The following is a 19491-nucleotide window of genomic DNA, read 5'->3' on the forward strand; positions in this document are numbered from 1 at the left end:
TTAGCTATTATTCTCTTCCTCTATTTTTGGGGCCAAAAAATAGCGAATGTTGCCAACATCTTCAATACTATATTCCACAACCATAGGCACATTAGGGGACATGAAAAGAGATACCCTAGGAGAAAAAGCAGTAGCATTGGTAAACAAATTAAGGTATCTACACGAAAAGGTCATCTTGTTGGGTTTTTGCGCCTCAACTTTTACGGTCCTTTCCTTGTTATCTTCACTAGACGTTTTTGTAAATTTTATATTTGCGGTGCCAATATCACCGGCCGTTGAAAATTTTACACTATCTTTAATGCAAGTTATGTCTATGGAATCTCCAAATTGACTAAGATCTCTACAGATAAGGGAAAATTCATTTGATGGCATTCTAATTGTGCAATTATGGTCAATATCAGGAATATTTAAATATTCTTGATCTAAATTCATTAATTTCATTACATAGATTTTTTTTGTTGACTGCGAGATTCAAAGATAAATGTGATCGTGTCCGCATTGTCTTGGGCCTTAATTGTTACATCGTCATCCTCCGTAGCACACTTTAATATTTTGGACATAACGGAGATGTTTATTCCCATAACTAGATCGCGTTCGCATTTGTATTTATCAAAACCTTCGGCGAGTAGATTAAGAGATACCAGAGAAACGTGGCTTGTATCCATGGCCTGTAGTTGAATGCCAGATTCTGTACAGACCCATGTCGCCTCATTTAACAACTCCTTGATGGCATTGGTGGCTTTATTGAGAATGCTGCTTTGAACGAGGCGGGCTTCAAACATTGTAAGGAATTTGTGCAAATATCGGCGCACACTTATAAATATTAGTAATACTATAAATATAAAAGCTAGGGAAAATATCCCAAATAATTGTTTTTATTTATGTGAAAATTCCCAAAATACCTATTCTTCCAGAATTATTATCGTGAATACTATAAACAAAGGGTTTATTCAAATTTAAAGGCAAATAATAATCCGGTCCACCATCCATATAGCAAGCATTTCCTTGTGCGTTCATTTCAGATCCATTTTCATTATTATTAATATAAACACAAGTTTCAATAATAACGGTATTAACGGGCTGTAACCACCGCGTCTTCTCTTTTTCTTGTAAAATTCCTCGCAAATAGGCATTTTGTACTAAAGGAGCTAATTTTGGTATTCCTACAAAAGTGTCATTTAGTGTAAAGCTGTTATTAATATGAAATTTTGGCATAAATATATGCGTAAAGTTTATTTTTTGTTTCATTTTCTTCAGTTTTTCATGAATACCGTTTTTATTATAATTATTAATCACTTGATTTAATAATTCATGTTTATAACAAATCTTATCTGGTAAAATAACTATCATACTCATATCATTATTTTTATAGGGGAACTCGTAAACATTACAAGTAAGACTACCAAATGTATCAGCGTAATTTTTAATGGGTGTTATCCCACATTTTTTCATCATGGGTATTTTCCTTGTTTTATTAGGTTCGACATAAAAATCTTTCGATTCAGTATCAAACTTTTTAAATTTATATACCCATTCACCAAAATATTTTGACTTTGTCATAAAATAAATTCTAGTTTGATTTTCGATATTTCCAACAAAATTTTCATTGTTTTTATTGTTGTTATTTTGATAAACCCACCCACAAGATTTAGCCCATTCATTTATTTGATTGTGTTCGTTTTGAGATTGTGGGATAGTTTTAATCGTAAAGTTCGAAAAATCCTTCTGTATTGATTTCATATATTCTTCATTAATGTTATCTTTTTCATAAATTGGAACGAGACAAAGTCCTATATTTTTATATGAAAACGATGAAAATGGTGATATATTTGATAATATTTCCTTGAGTCCGTTTTCTTTTAGCTAACTTAAAGTGTTTTCGGTTGCCGCCGGATAAAGAATTTTCAAAAGATTAAAGATACAGTCACTATCTAAAACTGGGTTTACAACTTTGTCGTTGGTTGTAACGGTTTTTATGAATATATCTACAAAGAGTTGATTTGCGTCCTCGGCCATGGCTGCGGCGTGTTGTACTAACCAACTAGCTTTAATGACCACTCTTTTTATTGTTTAGAGGGGCCGAGAATAGGTGGATAAAGGGGGTTAGGGGTGGGTGGGTTGGTAGGTTTTTTATATTCCACATTTTCCCCTGGAATATTTAATTATTATTATTAGTCATATTTTCAATGTGACTAACTCTTGAATTTATTTCATTTCAACCTACGTTTTATCATTTTTTTTATTAAAGGTGATAAATTTTAACATATTATTCATACTATATCACACTTTTTTTCTATTTACTACCAAACAACAATATTTTGAAAAAATTCTTAAACAATTGAATAATTACACTGTTAATAATAATAATATTAATATTTATACTAAAAAATATTAATATTATATATATATGCACGCGTATTTATTCAAAAGATAATTTCTTTGTGTTTTGAAATTATTATTTGGTAAAATTTCATAAAGTGATCAAAATTTTATATATTAACAAAATGCATGGCGGTCATCTAAATTTTAAATCATTTGTTCCGGGAATAGAAACAACCATCGATATGGAACATTTCTTAAAGGATTATTTTAATGACTTGAATAGTACATCCCCTCGATCTTTACCTTTTACGGCTAGTGAATTTTCAAAATATAATAAGTATGTTATACCCCTAACACATGAAAGGTGTATCATGACTACTCCCATTGAAAAAAAAGAGACCACGTCATTTTATACTGTTTTACCTTACTATGGAAGTGATAATTGGATAAAAAAGGATTTGAAATTATCAGATTATAATTTTTTCGTTAAAATGTCATTAGAAATTAAGAATATAGATAGACTTTATGGTCTCCACATTTCAAACAATGATATTTTATTGATTATTAGACTACAAATTAAAGAAGAAATCTATTATCTTTTTATATACAGTCAAATAATTTTTAGATTAAAATACTCCTTTTTTCATTTCCTATTTTTTACTAAAGATATAGAAATTTTTAAAAGGATAATTCTAACATATCCGAGGGGTATTATTGATAGAGATAAAATATTTAATATGATTAATGAGAATCAAGAACATTATTTTCCAAATCTCAAAAATGCGTGTTTAAATGTTATGTCGCGATTAGATTTTATGAAATATCAGATCCCTATCATATTCCGCAAAGAATTACAAAAACATGCTGAAATAAATAAAACTTTTAATGTTTTTTTTTTGTGTTTAAAATTTGTATTAGAATTGGGCAATAAAATTCGAAATGATGATTTTATAATTTGGCCAGATTATTTACCAATATATTGTCAAATTGTGTCTAAAAATAATTACTACACCAAGAATGAAAATTGTGATTGCTCAAATAAAATATTAGACATTTTCATTTTTAAGTAAATTTCGACGATCTTATATAACTAAAATACAAAATCTTATATGAAAAAATAGTTATGTAAATAAGTGCAGCTACTTTATTTGGGGATGAATCTAGCGATAGTTCGCTTGCAAGAATTTGTGAAATTTGAGTAACGTCGCTGTTAGTTATAAGGCCAGCATATATAGCTTCAATAATTACAGCCTTTTTCCCTTTTATGTCACCACATGCAGTACCGATGGAATCCCACAATTTTTGATCATGAGAGTTATGCATCGTGATAAAACCCATTAATCCATTAAACAATTTATATATATTACCAACGTGTTTCTTTTTTTCTGTGTCTATAGAAAAAATCTAAGCTTTTTTTCTTGTTTTATTCCACCAATCTAAATCTAATGTTTTAATTAAACATTCCGTTCTACTACCGGAAAATGTTTTTTTATCATCTGTTGAATAATTTTCCACTACACAATTAAATTTTTTTGTATCATTGATATAATTTTCATGAGCATCTAAGTAATAAATAAAACACAAGACCTCATAAATTTCTTCAATTGGATTATATTTAAGTTTATCGAAATATGTTTCGAATGGTCTAATATCACCCGACTCCTGTAAAAAACGATTTATGTTGTCTATCATATATCGAAAAATATTTAAATTTGTATATGTTTTCAATAGAGGATTTCTTTGTCCATGATATGGCGATAAACTCACGCTGTTTAATATTACCTTATCTATGTGCCTACACAAAAATTTTAACTCCCTAGAATCATAAGTCAATCCTGGAACGTTATAATAGGATTTTTGAATTTTTGATAATATATGATTTAATAAATTATTATCCACTTGTTCTATATTCATTTTTTTATAGAGTTGATGTGTTGTTTCGTTATTTTTTAAATATGAACAATAAAGAAAAACTTGGGGTGAATATAGAATTTTTTAATTTTCTGAATATTATCATTATACAAGCGTCTTTTTATTATGATTACTAAACTTCATAGCGGCAGTACGTTGGGTAGCAAATAAGAAACTTTTTTGTTATTATTCAATATCTATATTTTTTCCTCTGCATAACTGACATTCATTTAAAAGGTTTTTGTGTGGGATTTTGGGATAAATATTTATTTTAGATTGAACACAAGACAAGCACATAATATGACCACACCTATGCACGAATGAATTAACCGCACGACAATTATCCTCTAGACAAACCGAACACAAATATAAAAAATCTTGTAATATTACAGATATATTATTAACCAAATGTGGTTGCCAAAAATGGCATAAAGTATTTGAATTATCAACCATTAATTCCCCGTTTTTATATTCTATTATTATCTTGACCACCGATAAATTATCACATAAATCATATTCTTCCTTGGAAAATGTATTCAAACAATAATGATTACTCAGTAAATCTTTGTAAGTAACCAATTTTGGAAATTGTTTTTTTTTTTAAGTCATGATACATTTTATTTTCCCAAAATCTATTTTCACACAAACAAAAAAATTGTTGGGCGGGTTTATTTTTATTTGATTTATAATTTGCTATGGGATTACCAGCATAAATGAAGGCATTTTTACTTTTATTTCCCATGTTTTTTTTATATTTTTTTCCCTTTCTAGATTTTATTTTTCGGTGCCATCGACAATAAAACATTTTTTTATATTCCTTTATGTTTGGGTTGTTCTTGAGATAGTTTTTAATCAAATTAGAGTCTATATTATCTATCGGAATTTGAATCAAAGAATCGTCATATAATTTCATTTTTTTAATAATTAAAAAATTCAATAAATATGAATTTAGAACAAAATAAAACAGTAGTAACATTTAAAAGTTATGTTCCGTGTGTCGATACCATTGACAAATTATATAATTTGCTCGGTCCCTTGTTTGATAATATAAATAATCGTCCAAATATCTTTTCCATAAAGTACACTACAAAGCAACCTATGGCCAGTCTTTGCAATAATACAAACCCCCCCAATTTAAAAATTAATAAATCTACAATAAATACGCTTTATTTCTTTTCAAACAGAAATAATGAATTATTTAAATTCATTGGAAAAATTTATGACACAGCTATTGCCAAAGATATATATGTGTATATAATAGCAAATTTTTCGTCTCAATCACCAAAACAAGAACCATCCTTATTTGGAAGCATCATCTATGCAGAAGATGAGCGCGATTTGAAAAATTATTTATATGTTGAACAAAATATAATTGAAATAATAAATAATGATAGAAAATAACATAATTTATATATATAAGAATAATAAATATAATAATAATAATGATATTGAAAAAAACATTACAATCGCATGCCGACTTTACAAAAAAAAAATAAAAGTAATAAATAAACAAACAAATTGTTTTGGAGTAAACATTATCATTATTTAAACAAACATACATAAAATGGAATTATATGAGCCTGGCACAGATATATCAGCCATTGTATGGAAAACTCTCCAACACGCTCAAATTCAATCTCAATTTGATCAAAGCCACACCATTATAAAAGCCAATAAAAATGATTCTACAATTATTAAGAATGATACTGAAAATTTCTTAAATGATGATAAAAACGCAAATCATCAATATATATATCCCCATTTAGATATGGATATATATCTTAAAAATAAAAAACGGGAAAGAAACCAGAACAATAAAAATATCACTAGAAAGTCCTCTAGATATGATAAAAAAAATGGTTTATTGTACGAATTCATTTCTAAAATGTATTACAAAGCACTAAACGAAGGAAACATTGATAACAAAAATACTCTGATTAATAAATATATATATATACATATCTAATCGATGATAATATTCTTATTGAAACAATTCTTGGTTCCAAATATAAATATGATGATATTTTTATAGCAGATATTAATATGTTTTCAATTATAGCCCATTTCATTGATTGTAGAAAAAGTAAATTTTATGTTAGTTATATGCTAAGTGATGGTATTGAAAGATATGGATTAGTTATCAACCATCCAGTTTTTCCTGGTATACCAATGTGGTTATTTGATGTATGTAGATTAATTAGCAATAATAAACAATTATATTTGGTATATTCAACAGACATAAGAAATGTTGATAAATGGTTAGGACACATCACTAGTATTATTAATCTTAGTAATTTGTTATATATAAAAATCGAAAAAAATAATCCACACATTAATGCAACACTCATTCTTATTCATCTTGTGGGCATTTTGACGGGTAATCGATATAATCCAATCAACCGCCAAGGAATGAAATTTCCTTGTAATGTATTACAGAAATATACATTTGAAAATGTAAAGAATTATTTAATTAAAATATCACCCGAAAATCAATTGCGTGATAATCTATGTAGTTTTATTAGTTCAACAATTATGTGTATCCCTCATCGAACTGGAACTAATTCATTTAATTTATTGATGAAATGATGTCGATTGAAAATAATGAGGTTTTTATTGGGTCTTTCGCTTTTTCGGTTGACTGCAAACTTCTTCTTCTTCTTCTTCTTCTTCTTCTTCATCATCATTATCATTATCAATACAAAATCTTGATGATATTTCATTTTCATTGTCGCTCGATGATATTTCATTTTCATCGTCGCTTGACTCAATTTCATTCTTAATAACCCAATTACAAATATTAATTTTTTTGACAATATTATTATCAATTAAATATTTTTTATATTCTGGTTTATTTTTAACTTCATTTATGAGATATTCATCAACCGAAGGTAATAGATTTTCACTTGTAATATTTGTATAAAATATTGGCGCACAATTTACATTTCTTAGATTTAGATATAAATTAAATCCAGCATGGCTGATACCAATTTTTTCTAGCTGAAAGTCCATCAGTGCTGTACACGATTTATTACCTATACTAGACAAAAAATTTTCGTTTTCATTAAAAGCCTCGAGATTATATATTCCTAAAATAGACGCCTCTAAATCTTCCTTCATATTTTGAGTAGCTTTAACATAACAATTATCAAATATATAATCGTTTTCTGGGTTTATATCTTGACTAAAATATTCATAAGATAGATCATTTTGTTTGTTGTTAGAATAAAAGTCGTATTCATCAGCTCTATTATCATCATCATCATCATCATCACTATTGGTTTTATCCTTGGTTATTCTATCTTTGTTATTTTCTTTATTATTTCTGTTTATAAAAGGAATAAATGTTTTTCCAATGGGTTGTCTTTTAAAGAAACATATATTTGTATCTTTTGATTGAAATAAATCTTTTAAATTATTATTGTGTAATGAAAATAGGTTAGAAACGTTTGCATCAGATTCCATTATTTTTTTTTCTATATTTTTACACGGAAGTGTACAATAATTCTTACAACCAAGTGGGACGTACACCGAGGCGTAATTCATTCTTATTGCATTTTTGTCATAATCAGTAACACTCAAAATATCACTTAGGCATCTATTTAGTAAATTTTCAATCAATATCTGAAGGTCTCCTTTAAATTTGATATTACTTATCCTATTCAAGTTTGTATTTGATGGTGCATTTTCGCTTATATTAGTTTTTGTTCCATCAAAATGAGATATCAATCTACAATTAACCTCTATTGATCGAAATATCATTTTAGTAATATTATCGTGTAATTTAAAAAATTTTAAATTGCGGGTGGTGGAATTGGTCATAATTACCAATTTTTCTTTGGAATTTTCATATAGTTCATTCAAAGTTCTTTCAAAAATATTTTTTTGAATTTCTCTTAGTCTTCTTATTGAAAAATATCCATTTTTTTCGGTGAATGATTTTGGAATATATTCAAAATCCAAAACATCAGAATCATCAGATTTGATTACCATATCACGCAATAATTATTTTATTATGACACTTTTATTATTTTTTCTTTGGTTAAACATTGTTTTTGAAAATGCGATATAAATTCCAAAACAAGTATGATAAGTATTAACGAGTAGTCTGCTTTTATGTGATTACACACATATATATATAAGTATATTTTTTTTTAGGTACCCGACGTGCCATGGAATTATTTTGAAGACCCAAAAATTGATAAATACCCAACACCAAAATGCCAACCAATTATGATGAAAAAAAGAAAATCTTCTATCAGAAGCTCGAAAAAAAGTATTTTTGGAGAGGGAAAGAAACCAGAAATTCTAACACAAAACAAATACTATCTAGATCGATGGTAAACAATGAAGTATTGGATAAATATATAAGGATAATTAAAGAAAGTGAATTGAATCATCGTACAAAACCAGCAATGTCTTATTATCTGTTGCGGAACTATAAAACTGGAGTTATCGCGGGTAAGGAAAGATTGATTAAAAAAAAATCAAGTAACCCTCGTTACCCTACTTCTTCTTCATATCTTATTCCAGTAGAAGAAATATGGGATAATATTTTCAAATCTCATATAAATTGTGGACACGGGGGCGAAAAAAGAACACTACTTAATCTTAAAACAAATGGCATAATTAATATTTCTTTGTATCAAGTTCATTTATTCATTTTTCTTTGTAATAATTGTTTGAAGAAAAGATCAAATATTTCATCTAAAAACAACAACAAAATTAATCCAATCATATCAAATGGTTTTGGTGAGAGGGGCCAGGTTGATTTAATTGACATGTCGACAATAAATGTTTGTGAATTTAGATATATTCTAAATTATCAAGACCATTTGATAAAGTTCTGCATTCTGCGACCATTGGTTAATAAAGATGTAACATCTGTTGTTAATATTTTAATAGATATCTTCACTACAATTGGTTGTCCAAAAATTTTGCAATCAGATAATGGACGCGAATTTAACTTTACTGATAAATTAAATAAAATATGGCCCAACATTAGCATTGTTAAAGGAAGGCCCAGACACCCCGAATCTCAAGGATCGGTTGAAAGATCCAACCAAGATATTGAACAAATGATGCGATGTGGGATTGCAGATAATCAAAATATAAATTGGGTAAAGGGTCTACCGTTTGTACAAATGCAAAAAAATAATGTTTTAAACCGTACAATTGGATAATCTCCGTATTTTGCAGTATTTGGACAAAACCCCCCTATTTCATTAAGAATTAACGAAGAAGAAGAAGAAGAACAAGAAGAAGAACAAGAACAAGAAGAAGAACAAGAACAAGAAGATCAAGAAGAACAATTTATTAACGAAGAAGAAATGGACACACTCCAAGAATCAAATCAAATTTCCGATAATTCAGAGCGGCTAGGAATTTTGAGAAAACAAATATCCACCAACATGAAACACGCCGCTACGGTAAGCGAGAATAATATTGAGAGTAATAATTTAGAAATATACCACCCAGGGACTATTGTTAAAATTTATATACCCAAAGTTGATAAAGTTCATAAAATGAATTTTAATAATATGTTAGGAAAAATTGTTGAATATTTACCAGATATAAATATATATAGAATTGCATCATTGAATAAGAATATTATAATTAAAAATCTATTTTCTCCCTCGACAATTGAAAAATGTGAAAATATGGAAAGAATAATAGAAAATACAAATGTTATTATGAAGATTAATAATACTCCCCCCCCCCCTCCCCCTCCTCCTCTACCTCCTCTTCTATTTTCTAAAAAGGTATCAATGCCTTTAAGAACCGTTGTACAACACGAAGAAGGGACAATGTTTAATGGTTGTAAATGTCAAAGTATATGTGTAACACTAAAATGTCCTTGCCGCAAAGCACAACGAGTATGTTTAAAGGGGCTTTGTCATATAAATAACACAAAAACACAAAAAAATAAAATTCTATGTAAAAATGATTTTTTTAATGACAGTGACCAGAATGACAACAAGCACAAAAAGTATTATACAAGAAGAAAGAAGAGCTCTATTGTTTAATTGTTTCATTTTTATTGTTTAATTGTGGTATTTGGGGTATGTATATTTGTTTCAAAAATGTTTATGTTATTATCATTATCATTAAATAAAGTCATTATTGTTATTTATAATAATTTATGTATTATTATTATTAATAAAAAAATTGATGTGAAAAATTTATTTCTTATTTTTTCCCTAAGAGAAAATATTCTTATATGTTAAACTGAAAAAATTACCTATAAACTAGATAATTGTATGGGAGTATTTTTTGTCGATCTCTTAAATAGATAATACTCGGTTCCACCATCTTTAGGACTATGATTATTTTTTGGTGATGATAAAGCAATATGATTAGGATAAAAATATCTTTGTCGATTACTACTATCATCTTTCATAGATTTTTTTGCAATATATAACCGATTGCTTTTAACTGAATCACTTTTGGGTTTCTTCTTATCCAAAGGATATACAATATCATCGTCATTTTCATCATCAAATTTTCTTTTTACTAGTTCTCTTGGTTGTTTGGTCATTTGTGTGGGTTGTGTGGGTTTTTGCTTCTGTGGTGGTGGTAGTTGTTGTTGTTGATGATGAATTTGTTTATACAAAGACGAATTTATTTCATCTCCTTCTTTTTGAGAAATAGAAGTGGCGGTTGATGTATTCTCCTCTAATTGTAATTGATTTTTATTTGGTTGTTGAAATGAATATTTATTTTGTAAATTATTTTCATTGTTGTTTCTGTTAATGTTCTTGCTTTTATTGCCATGAAGTGTTTGCATAATTTGATATTTTATATTGTTTTTTTGGTCTTTATATATTAAGGGTGGTTGCTCAAAGGATTCAAAATTGTCATTACTACTACTACTACTTCTACTACTACTACTACTACTACTACTACTACTACCGGGGCTGTTGGGGTTTGGAGTGCTGCTTTCATTGGAAGCACCATTAGGTTTTGAGGGGAAATTTGTTAAGTTGTTTTCACTTTTAAAAAGTTCTTGCATTTTATTCATGTCTTTACCCTTGATGATTTTGGGTGTTGGTTGTGGTGGAGTTGAATTAATTTTCATGCCCATCCCCTCTAATAGTTGAAGTTTTGGTTGCTGATTTATTTCTCCGTGGCTTTCTGTCGTATCCGTTACAATATTCATGTCTTGGTTATTGATAATATTAATATTATCATTATTATAAATTGGTAGTAACGTCTCATCCAACGTTTGACCGTCAATATCTGAATTGCCCATCATCTGGTTTTCAAAAATCTGAAAATTTTCATTATATGATTCTTCATCAAAATTGAAGTTATCTATTAGGGCTTGTAAATCGATGTATTTCAATTCGTGTTCTTGTAAACCATTGTTTATCATTCCATCTGCCATATTTTTTTAATATAAAAAAAATGAATCTAGGTGAATTTAAGGATGGCTTAAATAAGTTTTTTAAAGATGCCAGGTATTTAGACTCATTCAATAATGTAGCCAAAATAAAAATTGCTATTCCATGGAATGAGAGAATATATTGGTATTACTATGAAGTATTATCATTTGAGTTTTTATTCAATAATATTAATGAAATTGAACTGTTCCACCAAAATAATGAATTTAATAAACTTAGGTTTGTTTTCAATTTAAATTACAAAAATAAAGTGTTATATTACGGTGGGTTTTTTTATTATACACCACCGCCACAGAATTATTGTATTGGAGAAATAATATTAACCAACGATAAAAAATACTTTTCTTCCATTAACGATGAAGATATTATTTCTAAATATCATCGGTTAAATCAAAAAAACATTCGATCTCGTATAGAAATGAGTGAAACAAAACAAGAAAACATAAAGATGATGTTATGGTATCAATCATTTTATTTAAAAGAATTTATTGATCCTGATAATAATAGCGATGGTAATTTGAAGAGTAATGACCCCTTTCCGCATATTAATTTTAATATCTTGACGTTAAAGATACACCCCCTATTTATTGATAGAGTATACTATTATAGTGACTATAAAACAAATGATTTATATGAAAGATATAAGTGTGTTTTTCGAGCTAAACGCAATGATATATATACATATTTTGGTGTTGTAGCAACATTTCCTATGGGTGGTGGTATCCACGGTATAATTTATGTTCTAACGGATGTAAACAAATTTGAAACGTTATTGAACAAATGTAATATTTCTAAAAAGGATTATTCTGGACAAAAATGCATAAAAACACAAGATTAAATCAATTTGGCTTTTAATATATAATTATATTTATAGTTTTTTTATATATATATTATAATATTTTAAAACTAATTTCATTTACTTATATCTTTATTTAATAATGCGATGTATTTTTGAAACGTTAATTTTACAATTATATGAAACCAGTAAATATAATTCCCTTGAAGAAATTATAAAGGATTTGGGTTGTAATGAATTGAAAATTATAAACAAATGTAAAAGTATCATGTCCTAGGATCAAATATGTTTTTACGACCTATTTATACAAGCACTGGATAACATTGCATTAAAAATTTCAAATAATAATAATAATAATAATAATAATAATAATAATAATAATAATGAAGAGGTATGTAATAATCTATTTAATGAATTATCAATATATTCATGCCACGGACTCCCGGGGACGGGAAAATCATTTTTGCAAAATAATATTAATGCTTTTTGTCAATTTTATGGGAATGGTCTCCGATACAAGATAAATTTAGCAGTTGTAGCACCAAATAATTACATAGCGCTACAACAAAGGGGAATTACAATTAATCAAGCTATTAAATCCTTTTGTTTTGATATTTTGGGCATCGGTAACTTCAAAATTGATGAAAATGTGGCTGAGAAATTTGAAAAATGCGGAAAAGAAATAAGAAGCAACCTTAAAAATTCTTCGCTTGATAAGTTGATATCAAATATAATTGAAGTCGTTGGTCTCAAACGCCTAATGCAATATTATAAGCACAATTTTAGGAACGACCATATATATGTTGTCTTAATAGATGAAGGCTCTTTAATAACAAGTCTATCATTCGCTTTATTACTTTGTGCGTTTCCCATAAATCAAACTATATATATATTATTTTATGGTAAAAATCAATTACCCCCGTATCACCAGAATTAAAATTAAAGAGTTGTTATGATGTTGATTGGGGAAAACACGATCAAATAAATGTACATTGCTTAAAAACCCAACAAAGATTTGCGAGCCACAATGAAAGTATATTTAAAGAATTCATCACATGCTTTAGTGATATTTTAGAAAACGAAAACTGTATAGACAAAATGACACTAATAAATAAGATACATTATTTTAGGGAAAATATAAAAATTGGTGGAACATTAAGTGACTACAAATTATGCCCCGACACAAGAAAAGTATTAATCGTAGCCACAAACAAAAAAAAAGACGCGAAGAAAATGTTTACCGATTAGAAAAGGAAGGAGAAGGTATGATATATAAAATTCCAGCAATAATAGATGAAGGAATTCCCAAGAATTATGATGTATACACAAATATAGGTATTGATTCAGTGTTAGAAATAAAAAAGGGAACTATATGTATTTGCCGGGCGAATATTTTATCTAGTGGACTTGTAAAAGGAATGTCTTTAAAAGTGTGTAAAATTTTAACCAATGAAACTAATGACGTAGATGCCATTATAGTGAAAAAACTAGATGAGGTTGGTAATAATAATAATAATAATAATAATAATGATAACAACGATGAACATAATCATCAAAGCATTGTCAAATTAAATAGGCATTCATTTGAAACGCAATATTTGAAAAATAAACACATAACTGGCGCAGGTTATTTAATCATCAAACAATTTCCTATAACACTCGGTTATGCTTTAACCACGCATAGTGTACAAGGAAAAACTTTAAAATACAAAGTGGGAATTGATTTAGAAACAGATTCTCATTGGGATTTATTGCGGAATTTATATTTTGTAGCTTTAACTAGAGTACGATATGCCTCTCAGATTTATATGGATAAGCACCCAGCATATTGCATGTTAGACAAAGCTTCAAGTTTAACAACAGATAGATCTTTCGAACGGTATTATTACAATTGCATCCAAGGAAACAAAAAAAGAAAACTTTGTGATGAAAGTAATAAAACTATCAAAAAGGAAAAATATACAAGCAACAACCACGAAAAATATCAACACACAGAAGAAAAAACGAAACGCCCACCCTATGACAAAAATACAAAAAGTAATATAACGAGTGAAAATGATGGTAATGATGATGATGAGAAGGGTATTATACCAATCGAGCATCAAATAATGAGCTCATGGAATCATTATAAAAATCGGAGCAGTGAATTTAAAAAACTCAATGAATTACAAAATGATGATATTTTTAAGAAAATATTTTCAATGACCATTAATAATTTTATACCCTTCACCTTAAAATATTATTGATTATTCATATCATCTGTAAGAAAACATTTTAATTTTCAAATTATTCTGTTATAATGGTTATTTATAAAATAGGTATATTTCATGAAGAATAATTCGGCAACTAATTTTTTTTAAATTATGGTAAAATATAAATAAAAACAAACGTAACACAGATTTTAGAACTTGGCATTAGTTAACCCTAGTAGTAGTAGTAGTAGCAGCAGCAGCAGCAGTAGTAGTAGTATTCTGTCATTGCACCCAGAATACAAAAAAAAATGAGCCAAAATATCAAGCAAGCGGACTTTCCTGTTACCCAAAAAAACGAAGCCACAGAAAAATGTAAAGATTTTGAAAAGGTTCTCAATTCTTTGGCCACCATTTATATTGCGGCCGATCTTAGTTTTGAAAGGTTTTTAAATCACGACAGAAAACAGCATAATAAACATTTATTAGATTTAGTAAAAAATAATGATATACTAAGTTTTGTTGATATGAGTTTCCAATCCTGTAATGTTGCAGCTGTAAATTTTGATAGTAAATTAATTTTATTTGTCGATGTTTGTCGGTCAATATTCGTTGGTGGAACAAGATATCGTGTGTATTATACTTTGAAATGTGTAAAATGTAAACACTCCCAAAATCTTATAACAGTGTCCTCTAATCAACCTGATATGGACAAAGAACTGATTATTGATTATATGAAAAGAGCAACTTGTGTCAAATGTAGGCCTAATAGTATTACCGGGAAAATGATAGAATTGAACATGTCAAACTTTTTATTTATGTGTAGTATAACAACCTTTCTTTTTATCATTCTTCGTCCTATTTTTTGACATTTTTATGTTTCCTATATTTATTGTATATCAATTATTTTTTTTTTATATAAATATTTGTATCGTATTTTTGGTGGTTTAAATAAATTATCGTGATAACCACAAATCTTTGAATTTAGCTATTCATTGCCGTATATACTTTACATATATATTTCAATATAATATATATAAAATGTTATATAAGTAAGAAGGCTGATAACTATTAATACAAAAACATCTTGGTAGTTTTCCACTCTAAATTAAAAAAATAGGAATTCAAAGGAAAATGAACGAGCAAAAGACGTTTTATGTGAAATTGAACGTTATATGATTGAACCATTTAAAAAAGGAGGATTTTGGACTAAGGAAAGCGAAAAATATTACAAAAACTTCAAACACATCTACAATTCTAATCCTCCCGAGCAACTAATAAAAATATGTAATTTTATTTGCGAATGTTTTCTGAATGTTAATCAAAAGGAAGAACTGGTTTTTCTAATCAATAATAATATTAACTTTCTTGGGGAAAAGGATAAAGATTATATTTTTGATAAATTTGATGGTTTTTTTAAAAACCCCAAACAAAATATTTCGGCCGATACGAAGCTGTTATTTTTAGTTAATGCTTGTAATTTCATGGAAATAATTTTAAAAGCTCAAAATATAAACAAATTTTTTGATTTCACCACCAACACAGATTCAAAAATTAAAAATGATAATGAAAATGGAACAGAACTTTGTTATACCACAATATTATTACATTTTTTGTTTGAATTGTTGAAATTATATTTCATGAACAATGAAAAGGCTAAACAGGAAAATTTTCTGTTATTAGAGCAATTAATTGAAAAAATTACAACTACATATGAAGCATTTAAAAACAAAAAAATTGACATATATAATTATATCACAAATCAAAACCACTGCATGTAATAAAAGTGTCTTCTTATCTTTATAAAAGAAATTGAATTTTTTTTTAATATAAAAAAGGTGTGTATGTCTTATTTAGTATTATTGGGTGGATAACTACGTTTTATTTTTGTCTATATATTTTTTTTGCTAGTTATTCAATATCAGAATAATATAAATAGATGAGCTGGCGCTTCATTTCATACTGACTGATTGGTTTATACATGCACAGTATAACAGTTTTGGGTGGCAATTGTGGCAGTTTTTTTTCTAATGAAAATTAATATCATTTATTATAAATTTTTTGAAAATGATAGTTTGAAAATTTTGGTAATTAAAAAATTGAAACATTAATATATGATTATAAAAAATGTCTGAAAGAAAGGGAATATTAGACCACGCCTTTATACTATTTGTATTGTTATTATTATCAAATAACATTGCATTGAATACGTGTCACGATGACAGTGAACAGCAAGATTACAATTATTTAAAATATATCGAAGAAAATTATAATAATTTTCAGTATCTAGGAAATGTAACTTTTATCGATGATAACGGTTACTTCCTAATAATACCATACAATAATAATAATATTAATAACTTGGTTGCCGGATTAACCGATAACGTAAGAAATAAACTAGAAAAATGTCAAGGTAAATTAAACAACTCCTTTATAACATATTCCCAATTTGAAAGGCAAATTAATCATTTGAATAATTTAATAATAACTATTAATGGCACAGACGTTGTTAATCGCGGGTTTGATGGTGGCGATGATAAAACTTTGATTTTCAATCATTATGAAAAATAGGATTATATAAAACAATCAAGCAAAGAAAGGGGGTGGGTGGAATTTCCAAATTATCCTGGACATATATTATTTTCTAAATCATTTTCAGATTTTGGGTCTTTGGTGCTTGATAACATAGAAAAAATTAATGCTCTTCTGAGCCTACCTTGTTCAAATTTAATAACATATAAAGATGCAAATGTATTATATTTTTCTATTCAACAAACAATCACTCTTGTATACCAACTCATCAATGAAGTAAACATTATGATGAACGGACATGTATCTTCATTTTTTTTACCATTTGTGGAAATGAAAAAATTTTTACTTCATATGCGTGGAAAAACGAGCTTAAAGAAACATTATGGCCCCGTAGCATTTCCAAATCCAGACCAATTTTTATTATATTATACATTTTCAAAGACAGTGTTCGAAGGGTTAATAATACCGTGCTTCTCTTTTTTGTTCAAATCCCTATCAAAATTAAAGGGGAGGATCATCATTTCAAACTATATAAAAACAAAGAAGAAAATTTTTCTAAAAGCCAATATCTGATCATTACAGAAGAAAAAAATAAATCATCTTTTTTTAATATTGACCCATTTGAATTATCAACGTGCAATACAAAATTGATACCAATAATATTATGCAATGAAAATGTTTGGAACCGCAACAATTATAATTATTTAGAAAACAAAACCAATGATATTACAGACTATCCTTTCTGGATAAAAAATATTTTCTATCTCTGTTTGTTGTGTTTGATGGTGCAAGCAGTATTAATGTTTACTACGATTATTTTATTTTTGGTTGATTATCCAAAATCTAGATTTTTTGTCAGTAAAGAAAAATTGAAAAAACAAAAAAAAAAAATAACAAATCATCTATTATAAATCAATTGGAGACCCAACAATTACCAACTCCATCCTCCCCCATCCACAATGATTGTTGTATCACCCCCCGTGTTGCTGTTTCTGGTTCCCCCAAATATTTTTCATCATTTCAATATAATAATAATCCTCATTCCCCAGATAAAGCTTCTTCTGTGTTTTATGTTGATATGAATCAAACAGACAATAATCGTAAGACCCTTTCCTTTAAATCGCGTTCCTCTTCTTCGTGTATGCCAACCCCCCCACTATCCCCTTGCCTTTCCCCCCACGTTTCTTCATTTTTTCCATCGCCACCGCCGCTGTCAACACCACCACCACCACAACAACAACAACAACAAAAACCACCCAGAATAATTAGAGGGAAGAAAGACGAAGAAGAAAGAGAAATAAAAATGACAAGGTTCCCCGATGTTTCAAAAAATGAAGTAGACGAAAATGGTTATATGGTTATAGAAGATATAACTCTTCCATCTACATCATCATCCTTCGTTCCTTCACCAACGCCCCAACAACAATTTATACTTCGTCCATTTGAAAATTCTGCGAATATAGATAACACACTAAATAATGCTTTTATGCCATATTATAACTTATAATGAAATAAATCCATCCAAGCATGTATTTTTTTAATATAATGACATTTAATAGAAAGTAAAATAAAATGTTATTAAATTATCGTTATCATCATCATCTATTGTAGAATTAAAAAAAAAAAGATAATTCTATTATATCAACTAAAAACAATTGAATATGAGGATAAGAATCATTATTTTTAAGTTTTCTCTTAAAACACCAAACAAATAAAAACAACACAAAAGAATGGTGAAATTTATTGTGCGACTTTCATAACTTGATATATAACATCCATGTTTTTAAAGTTTGAAATGATTATATCAACAAAATTACTATATTCCCTTATTTGTTTGTCGGTATGTTTGCTGAGTCGTGAAGGCATAGACCATTGTTTAATTGCACTTTCGTGAAAAGTTAAACAGCTGGAAATAAAAATTATTTGATATAGGCAATCTAATAAAATCTTGCCTTGATATGTCAAATAATTTTCAGCGTCTGAGATATACGAGCGTAATGCTTTTAACTGAATAATGTCTTTATGTTTACGAATAGTCAAATTTTTTTGAATTGATTTTAAGATTGTAGTAGCAAAGATTTTCGGAAAATTATAATGACGATTAGGTTGTATTCTCGTTAATTGTTCAAGCATTTCAATAATGGTAAATATTATGTCCATATAAAATGCTTTTAAGTTCTCTATAGAATCTGATTTATATTCATCAAACATTTCACAAATTTTCTTAAAACTTATAATGTTTGCATTATAGATAATAGAATTTGCATTATATATGTCTATTACATTTAGAATTTCTTTTTTGTGTGGTGCCCAATTATTAATATTCACAGAAGGAAAATAA

The 19491-nt window shown here is 27.8% G+C and overlaps 1 protein-coding gene and 1 pseudogene across 1 annotated transcript; one reads left to right on the forward strand and one right to left on the reverse strand.

The window, feature by feature from the left end:
* Positions 1-821, reverse strand: LOC137659495 (proliferating cell nuclear antigen-like; annotated as a pseudogene).
* A 7824-nt stretch (positions 822-8645) lies between these two features.
* LOC137659788 (putative uncharacterized protein DDB_G0282129) lies at positions 8646-18657 on the forward strand. The gene is made up of 5 exons (XM_068394588.1): positions 8646-8691; positions 9430-9659; positions 14232-14511; positions 15306-15377; positions 18200-18657. The coding sequence occupies exons 1-5, from the start codon at positions 8646-8648 to the stop codon at positions 18655-18657; spliced, it is 1086 nt and encodes a 361-aa protein (XP_068250689.1).
* Positions 18658-19491: the final 834 nt, after the last annotated feature.

Source organism: Palaemon carinicauda, chromosome 20 (genome assembly GCF_036898095.1).
Source record: "Palaemon carinicauda isolate YSFRI2023 chromosome 20, ASM3689809v2, whole genome shotgun sequence".
Classification (NCBI taxonomy): domain Eukaryota; kingdom Metazoa; phylum Arthropoda; class Malacostraca; order Decapoda; family Palaemonidae; genus Palaemon; species Palaemon carinicauda.

Coding starts and splice junctions, on each gene's coding strand:
- LOC137659788 (XM_068394588.1), top strand. CDS start 8,646: ATGTCTTATTATCTGTTGCGGAACTATAAAACTGGAGTTATCGCGG. Junction 9,660..14,231: donor ACATGAAACACGCCGCTACG/GTAAGCGAGAAT, acceptor TATGCCTCTCAG/ATTTATATGGATAAGCACCC. Junction 14,512..15,305: donor TAATGATGATGATGAGAAGG/GTATTATACCAA, acceptor ATCTTATAACAG/TGTCCTCTAATCAACCTGAT.